At 50.9% G+C, this 9,375-nt stretch overlaps 1 protein-coding gene across 1 annotated transcript in view; it reads left to right on the forward strand.

The window, feature by feature from the left end:
- MROH5 (maestro heat-like repeat family member 5) overlaps positions 1-9,375 on the forward strand; it is a gene marked incomplete at its 5' end in the record, with an annotated part of 57,974 nt that overhangs the window by 14,784 nt on the left and 33,815 nt on the right. The window contains 4 exon segments of the mRNA XM_008588030.1: positions 1,412-1,547; positions 1,848-2,017; positions 4,031-4,180; positions 5,134-5,288. Of these exon segments, the coding sequence (XP_008586252.1) occupies positions 1,412-1,547; positions 1,848-2,017; positions 4,031-4,180; positions 5,134-5,288 (611 nt within the window).

Genomic DNA, 9,375 nt, shown 5'->3' on the forward strand with positions numbered 1-9,375 from the left:
CAACCTCCACCTGCACGTGAGTACTCGCCCGCCCCACGCCCCTCTGCGGGCGGGGCCTCCTGCCCCGGAGCCCGGCGGCCCCACCCGAGCCGCCCCCCTCCCAGAGCCCGCTGGGGTTTGGAGGGTTCAAGGCCCCCTGGTCACCTGCCTCCAGGAGAGGCAGTCCCTGAGTCCCCTGCAGCGCCTTTTTACACGTGAGGAAACAGGCTGGGAGGGCGGCGGGGACCCCTGCTCAAGTCCTCACAGCTGGGCCCTGAACCCAGGTGGCCCTGTCCACGCACCTGGAGGCCTTGGGCAGGTGTTTCTCCTCCCCAGCCTCAGCTTCTCACCTGTAAAATGGGTGGGAATGATTCCTGGGAGGGAGGGGTGGGAGTCAGATGCGGCGGAAGCCCGGAGAGCCTGGTGAGGGGTGCCCTGCACCAGACCGGGCTGCCGCTCACCGCGCAGCTCCCTCTGCACCGCAGTGGCCCAGCGCCGCCCCCATTTCATGGCTCCGTCTTAACCCCGGTGTGTGGCTGTCGCCCCCGGGTTGAATGAACGTCTGCACGTGCTCAGAGTGGGGGCTTCTGCCTCTATCGGCCAAAAGCAGCGCGGACTCCTCAGGGAGGCTCGGGGGCGATGCGGGAATTCGTCCCCCACGCTGACGCCTGCTCCAATGAGGGAGGAGGGGACAGGGATCGTTCTGTCAAGGGAAAGTCACCCCATTCCTGGGAGGAGGAGGACCCCTCTAGAGGGGTTCAAAGAGGCTTCAGTCTACTCAAAGTCCACTTCCACACCGCAGGACTGGGGCCAGGCCGGGGTAAGGCCAGCACTCGGGCGCCGAGAGACTCGTAACCAATATAAATCATATTTTAAAGTGAGGGTTTTTGTTTGTTTTTTAATGAGATTTTTTTAATGAGATACTTTTAAAAATCAAATCTGCAAAATGTGACCCATGGGCTGCCCACCTGTTTTTGTAAATAAAATTTTATTAGAGCCAGGGCCGGGATTAGGGTGAGGCGGTGAGTCAGGGTCGTGCAGGTGCAGGGTCGGAGCCTGCCTTTACTTACTGCCCACCTGTTTTTGTAAATAAAATTTTTTAGAGCCAGGGCCAGGATTAGGGTGAGGCGGTGAGTCAGGGTCGTGCAGGTGCAGGGTCGGAGCCTGCCTTTACTTAAAATGTTGATACCTTGTTCATCGTGGACTTTTTTGCGTTCATTTTGATTTTTCTAAATATTGCATTAAACTATTATTTCTCTTGATTACTGACTTTTTTGGCAACTCCTTATATTTTGCCCAGACCCTAGTCATCTCGGCCCTGCCACACAACTTGAGGGGGTCCCTTCCGATGTAGGCTGTGCTGGGGTGAGTGCATGGCAGGTGAGGGCTGTGTGGGTGGGTCCTGTCATCAGTGGATCCCCTCCCAACACAGCCAAAGAAGGACTTCAGATGGATTGGGCAGCTGGTGGGCATGCTGGGGATTTTGTGCCAGGACGTGGACAGTGCCACCCAGCATGCCAGCCTGGAAGGGGTGGGCTATCTCCACCAGCTGCTGACATGCCAGAAAGGTGAGCATCCACGGGCCACCACACACCCCCATCCCCCACCCCAACCACCACCTCAGGTGGACCCACAGCACACCCCCTGAACTCAACCTAGCCCCCGATCTGCTCTCAAACCCAACCTGATCTCAGCCATACCCTATAATCACCTCACTCTGACCCCCAAACCCACCCTGACTCCTGTCCCCAACTGAGGCACAGGCCTGACCCTGAGTACAGATGACCCCACCCTAACTCCTGCCTTGTCCCAACCTAGACCCCAAGCACACCTCTGCCCAACCCTCTCGCCCCTGCTCTGCCCCACAGGAGAAGCTGAAGAGGTGGAGTCACAGTCCCCTAAGGAGCTCTCCCAGCCCAGTGCAGATGGAGCCCCCCTCTGGAACTGTGGGGACAAGAAGTCCACTCCCCCTGCCCCCCAGGGGATGGCCTTCCCGAAGAACCACATCTTCCAGCTTGGCAGCTCCCAAGTCATCAAGGTCAAAGCCCTTAGAGTCAAGGGCAGGTTTGGGAGGGAGGGTGTGGCTGGAGGACCCCCACGGTACCTGAGGGGGTGGGGAAAACACTCTTTCCTGTGTTTCTGAAGTGGAGTCAGGAGGGTTTAGGGGGGAGTCAGCACACCTTAGACACCTACCATATGTCAGGGGCTTCACAGACATTACCAAGGGGGCTGGCTCGTTAGCTCAGTTGGTTAGATCGCAGCCTCCTAACACCAAGGTCACTGGTTCAGATCCCCATACTGGCCAGCCATAAATAATGGAAACACAGACACTACCATATCCCTTTATCCAACTTGAGAAACCTTCCCTGGACTGCTCAGATTTTCCCATTTACAGCCCCTTGCCCCCATTCATGTCATGACCTGAACTGTATTATCCTCTGAAGCTGAGTGAGACCGAGACACAGGTGAGAGCTGGAGGCTGGCATTGACCGGGCCGGGCGATATCTCACGGAGCCCCATTTCAGAGCTGTCAGCTCATGAAGTCCGTGAGACATGACATTTGTTTGCCCACGGTTGGTGTTGAACCCTGGCTAACAGCGGCCCCGGTGATCGGCAGCTGTCAGTCCCTGTTAGACCTGAGCACTGCAGCTGGAGGTAGGGTCTCACTGGAGCCTGGTGGTAGAGCCGGCCTTCAGCAAACACCCGTGAAATTGAACCAAGCTGAGGCAAATGAAGGAGAGGTGCTGGCGCAGGCCAGTGGCTTCCGTGGGATCAGGTGCAGTCCCAGCTGACCGCACAGCCGGGCTCTTGCAGCTGTGGTGAGCCGGCGGGCTCCAGGGCTCATCAGAAGTTTAGTGCAGAACATCTAAAGCCCTGGGGCCAACACAGCAAGTGTCCATGCCCAGAAGGAGGAAAACTGGGCTGCAATTTACACCGAAGAACCTGCACTGGGGGCAGAGGCAGTGAGAGGGGAGGGCTCCACCGGCTGCCAGAGCAGTGGTGCCCGCAGTGAGGGGCCTAGTGACCAGAAGCCTAGTGTCTGGGACTGAGAGAGGGCACGCTGCTCCACCCTGCATGGTCCTGCACACAGGCTGTGGTTGTCCCCCTCTGGAAATTGAATTAAATTAAATTTACATGTGGCTGGTGGCTCTCACATTGAGCAGTAGTACTCTAACTCATCCAGGAGGTCCCACTGGTGCAGCAGAGACCTGGCCCAGGTCCTCCCTCCAGGGGATGGGAGTCATCCAGGAGGTCCCACTGGTGCAGCAGAGACCTGGCCCAGGTCCTCCCTCCAGGGGATGGCAATCTGCCCCTCTCCCCGAAATTTCCCCCAGAGCCCCTTCATCACCCCAAGCAGCTCATGGTCTGCTCAAGGAGGTGAGACCCACCTCTCTAGACCTTTAGAACCACTCCTGGGAGAATGTGAGCAGAGAGCAGAGTCAGGGCCCTGGTGAGGCTCTAACATGGGGACAGGGCCCTGGGTTCAAGACCCAGCCTGCCCCACCCATCCCCTCCCTGGTCTGAGGGCAGCCCCTTGCACATCTCCAGGCCTTGGGGTTGGTCCAGGTGACCTTGAAGATCCTTCACAGCTGTACCCAGCCTGCCCCACCCATCCCCTCCCTGGTCTGAGGGCAGCCCTTGCACATCTCCAGGCCTTGGGGTTGGTCCAGGTGACCTTGAAGATCCTTCACAGCTGTGAAGTTCAATGTCTCTTTAATTAAAATGCTCTTAAAGAGGACTTGGGCCTGGCTGTGGGGAGCTTAGCAGATGAGGAAGCCCTGTGGGGTGAGGGGGGCAGAGGAGTGGGGAGAGAAGGTGGCTGGGCCACCCGGGTCCCAGGAAAAGGGCTGGGGTCTGAGTGAGGAAGGGAGCCAGGCCTGCCCTATGACGAGCACCACACCCTGCCTGCCTGCTCCTGGACTGGAAGTGCTCAGAGGCTGGAGTGGCCTGATACAAAGGAGAAGGGGTAGAAGCAGAAGCGGGGAGGAGGGCACACCTGGGGGTGCAGGTGACCCAAAGTGAGGGCCTGTGTCTGCTCCCACGGCTGCAGGAGATCATGAAGCATCTCGCGATGGCAGAGCTGACCGATCTCGTCTGGACAGTCATTGACGGCCTGGGCTCCACCAGCCCCTTCCGTGTGCAGGCCGCGGCTGAGATGCTGCTCTCTGTCGTCCGGGAGCACGGGGCAAAGCTGGAGACTGTGAGGGGCTGGGCCCCCGCCAAGGGCGAGGCCAGGAAGGGGCAGGGGCGAGGGACAGGCTCAGTAGTCAGAATCAGGGGTCAGGGACTCTGGGCCAAGATGGGGTCCCTGAACTTGGGCCTGATGGGGAAGACACAGATCCCACCCTAGGGAGCAGCCAGTCTGACAGGTTCTACTGTACAAAGGGATGAAGGGATGGGTGGATGGGCGGGTGGAAGGGTGGATGAATGAGGGAATGGCCCAAGCACCAAGCTAGTCTCCTGGAGCCCTGGGTGGCGATTGCAGGGTCATGGGGAAAACATGCATTGATTGAGCAGCTACTGTATGCTCTGGTGGGGGTTGGGGGGAGAATGGGGAAGGCCCTGGGAGAGCTTGTGGTCTGATGGAGGTGGCAGATGTGCAGACAGATGTTGTCAGAACAGCATAGAAGGAAAGCAGAGGAGTGACCCAGTGGGGTGAGAGGGGCGCCCCCAGGGAGAGGATGCCTCGTGCTGGTCCTGCAGGCGGGAAGCCTCAGGCGGCGCTGTTGACCCTGGGCATTGGTGGGTGAGAAGACAGACCCAAGAGCAGGGGTAGGGGGAGTTCCAGGCACACAGAACAGCATGTGCCAAAGTGGTGTGTTCAGGACCAAGATCAGGGTGCGGGTCTGAACCTTCCGATGACTGACTGGGGAGTGTGGACAGAGTATGAAGATCTTAAATGCCGCGCAAAAGGTAGTGGGACATGTCTCCTCTCACACTGGGACTCCCCTTCAGACCAGGCCTGCAGGGCAGGGCTGTGCCTCCCCACTCAGATTCCCCCAGGGAGGGTCATGCCTCCACTGTCAGACTCCTCAGGAAAGGACCATATCTTAAGGGATTCAGCGCTCATCAGGGCAGAACCTCCCTCCTCCGCCTTTAGACTCCCAGGCCAGGGCTGGGCCTCCCTTGTCAGGCCTCTCGCTCACCACACAGGTCGCCAACATGGGCCAGGCCATCCACCTCCACCTCTGCTCTGTCCGCATCCCCCAAGCCAAGGAAAACGCCCTGAATGCCATCACCCTGCTGGCCCGGAACCACGCCCCAGAGCTGGTGGCTGCCTTCCTGGACTTCTCCATACCCCTGGACAGGTACCGAGTCCCACCCCCGTAATGCCCCCAGACAGGACGTGTGACCTCTGCCCTCCTGTCTGCCCCCCTCACAGCCCACAAGGACTCCCCCGTCCCCCAGGGCTAAGCACTGGGAGGGAACCCGTACACCCGTGCATTTATTGCACGCCTCCTGGGGTGAGTGCTGGGGAGCCTCTGCTCATTCATTCTGCCCATAGCCACATGAAACACCCTGCCCCTGCCTCAACCACCCCATCATCTGATGGAGAGGAGGGCCCAGGACCCCGAGTGCTCCTGGCAAGACCCCAGCCAACACCAAAGCCTTGCCATCCATCAGTCTCATCCTCATCTTCAAAAATCCTCTTCTCCTTCCTGCTCCTCCAAAGACCCCCTGGAAACCACCACAGCCTCCTCGGGTGGAGCTAGTTTTTCTCCCACAGCTCTCAGACCTCTGAGCCTAGAGGAGGGTAGGGTCCTCATCACTGCTCATGGCCCCTCCTCCCTAAAATTCCAGCTCTGAGTCTCAGGCTCTCAGTCTATACCACCTGCCCCCGATTCACCTGCACCCATGCACCTGCCCTGGGTCAACCCTCACTCTTTGAAGATGGAGCTCCAGGTCAGGGACATTACTCATTCCCCTACTGCCTTCACTTTTGGGAATTCGCTATCTTTCCCTCACCCTGACTTCTCAATGCCTGGATCTCCTGTCTCCCAGCCATCTTGTCCCCCATCCTCTCTCAATGACCCACTCCCACGGTTATACCCTCAGCTTGGTCATCACCAATTTCAAGCATCTGTTCCCCACCTTTGACCACCTCCCACTCTTACAGCTCACTCCCTCCAGTACCCACTGAGCCTCTGCCCTGTGGGACCTGCAGCCCAGTGCCCTGCCCACCTTTTCACATCTCCTCACCTGCCCTCCCTGTCTCCCTCCTTTCCAGCATAGGTTCCACCTTCCAGCATTCCAGTGGCTCCCAGCACACACCCGAGGTCCCTTGCCTTCAGCCACTGACCTTGCTTCCTACTTCACTGAAAACTCAGAAGCCACCTGAGGAGAGCTCTCACAGGCTCCCAGCACCTTCAAGTTGTTTCCAACAAGATTTCTAATTTCAATGTGGAAGCACCCTTTGTTTTCAGTAATTTCTAGTTTCATTGCATTGTGATCAGAGAGTGTTGTCCATAATATTTCTACTTTACAGAATTTACAATCTTCTGAACAATTGTGAATGTCCCATGAGCACTCAACCAGATAGTATATTTTCTACTATCAGGGCTTAGAGTTTAATACATATCCACAAGTCTTACCTTATTGATTGTGTTGTCTTCCACATCCTTACCTAATTTCTGTCCTCTTGATCTGTCTTGTACTGTGTGTGTTAAAGTCTAAGGAAACATTAGTGTGTTTCTATCTGTATCCTTCCAACTCCTCAGTTTTTACTTCATAAAGATGATTGCCATGTTATTTGGTGCATACATATTCATAACTATTTCCTCTTCTTTGTGAATTGTGACTTTTAGCATTAAAAGCTGCCCTGCTTTGTCATGCTTAATGCATTGGGGACTTGAATTCTACTTTGGCTGTTTTCAGCATCACCACCATTGCCTTTTTTTTTTTTTTTTTTTTTCTTGTATCTTTAAATGCTTGTTTGAGTATATTTAATTGCATTTAGAATGAGTGTTGTCTTAGGGCTTTTTTCTGCATCATGATTGTTTTTAAGGGGGAATTTCTTCATTTTGTATGTGTTGATTTTTGTTTTCTGATTTTTTACAATACCTCTATGGGTGTTAGTTTTGTTCCCGCTTATGTTTGTGCTCTTGGAATGTTTTATAGGATTTCAAGTTCAATGGCACCCTCTTCTGTCAATATAGCAAAGTCCAGATAATTTAATAGACTTTGTTTTGCTGGTAGGCAAAATGGTATGTGTCCTCCAATTTTTTGGTTATTTAAGCCCTTTTGCCAGATCCTCTTCTTTCTCTCCCCCATCGTTTCTCTCAGTCTGCCTTTATCTGCCACAGAGCCTTGTGGTAGAGTGGGATGGGGTGGGAGCATAGGAGATTATGCCGAGCTTGGTATTCTTTCTCATTGTTGATATGCTTGCTATATAGTCTGTTATAACATTAGTCTGTTATAACATTTTTGTAATTGTGTGTATTTTGTTATATTTGCTATCTTTCTTTTTCTATGAGGTGAGTATTCTTTGCTCTTTAACTTCAGTTTTGTTTTAACTTTGTAAGGGTTGTATTTTGTTCTAGTTGTTACCTTTTTGCTCCTAACTTATTTGAATGCCCTTAGTCTCCTATTTTATTGCTTAACGTTTTAGTATCTTATTTATCCATTCTTAGTTGATACCCATTAATAGCCACCGATTACCTATACAACAACCAGTGAGATTGTTCTGTTTTCCTCTTTCTGTCTCCCTTCTCGTTTTTCAGTTGGACATTTCTACTTTGTCAAAACATATAGCATTTGCACTCTAGTTGCCCACCTCATCTGCATATTTATTTTTGGTGTGTTCACACATATTCATGATCATTCATGTGTGCTGAAGTTTTCTAGTCATCTCTTAGTCTGATGAAGCTCATCCCCTGGTAGATTCTTCAAGAAGGGCTCATGACTTCAGAATTTCTCAGGTTCTTTTATGTTGAAAGTCATTTATTTGAATGACAGTTTGGCTGGATTGTTGTTTCAATGCTGTTTCATTGTTGTTATTTTTAAAAAGTCTGATGACTATAATTTTCTTTGCTTTTGTAAGGTATTTGATTTTTTTGCCTGGAGGTCTTGAGGATTTTTTCTTTATCTTTGAAATCTAATCCTTGTACTAGGAAATGTCTCAGAGTTGATCATTCTGGATTAATTTTCCCAGATATCTGGTACATCCTTTGATTATGTGGATTTAGGTATTTTTGTAATTGTTGTTATTTCTAGGACATTTTCTTAGTTATAGTTTTAAATATTAGTTCCATTCCATTGTTGTTTTTCTTCCTCAGGGACTCCAATAATTCAAATGCTGTTCCTTCCTTGCCTATCTTCCATGTTCATTAGTTTCTCTCTGGCCTTTTTTACTTCTTTCTTAAATTCACTTTTATTCTCTTGGTTGTTTTTCTGTCTTTTCTAAATGCCCCTTATTAAATTTTCATTTGAGTACTATCTCTTTTGGACACCTTGTAATTTCTCTTCATTTCTGAAATAATTATTTCATTTCTTCCATTTTTTTCCTGAATTCAATCAACTCTTTTCAGTTCTTATTGGAGTTTTTTGTCCTTCTTTGAATTTATAATTCAAAGCGAATTTTTGTATCTTTAAATGCTTGTTTGAGTATATTTAATTGCATTTAGAATGAGTGTTGTCTTAGGGCTTTTTTCTGCATCATGATTGTTTTTAAGGGGGAATTTCTTCATTTTGTATGTGTTGATTTTTGTTTTCTGATTTTTTACAATACCTCTATGGGTGTTAGTTTTGTTCCCGCTTATGTTTGTGCTCTTGGAATGTTTTATAGGATTTCAAGTTCAATGGCACCCTCTTCTGTCAATATAGCAAAGTCCAGATAATTTAATAGACTTTGTTTTGCTGGTAGGCAAAATGGTATGTGTCCTCCAATTTTTTGGTTATTTAAGCCCTTTTGCCAGATCCTCTCCTTTCTCTCCCCCGTCGCTTCTCTCAGTCTGCCTTATCTGCCACAGAGCCTTGTGGTAGAGTGGGATGGGGTGGGAGCATAGGAGATTATGCCAAGGTTGGTATTCTTTCTCATTTTGTTTGTAATAATTTTGAAGCTTGGGCATTCTCTGTATTTATGCTGAGGTCATAGTTTTTGTGCAGTTGTACATTTTCTTTCTTCTTGTTCTGTGTTGTTTTTCAAGGAAATTTTGGGAATGTGGGGACCTAGGCAGCAGGCATTGTCTTCAGTTACCCAGAAGTTTATAGTTCAGTTTTACTTGGATTGGAATTTATATCTTATTTCCTCAGTTCTAAGCACATTTTTCACATTTTAACATTTACGAAATTAGAGTGCATTTTACATTGACAGTGCCTTATAACTGTATTTATATAAGCTTCTACCAGTCCCCTGGGCACTATCAGCTTGAGACCACTTTAAATTTAAAAGCCTCT

The sequence above is a fragment of the Galeopterus variegatus genome, unplaced genomic scaffold, assembly GCF_000696425.1.
Source record: "Galeopterus variegatus unplaced genomic scaffold, G_variegatus-3.0.2 Scaffold4637, whole genome shotgun sequence".
Lineage (NCBI taxonomy): Eukaryota > Metazoa > Chordata > Mammalia > Dermoptera > Cynocephalidae > Galeopterus > Galeopterus variegatus.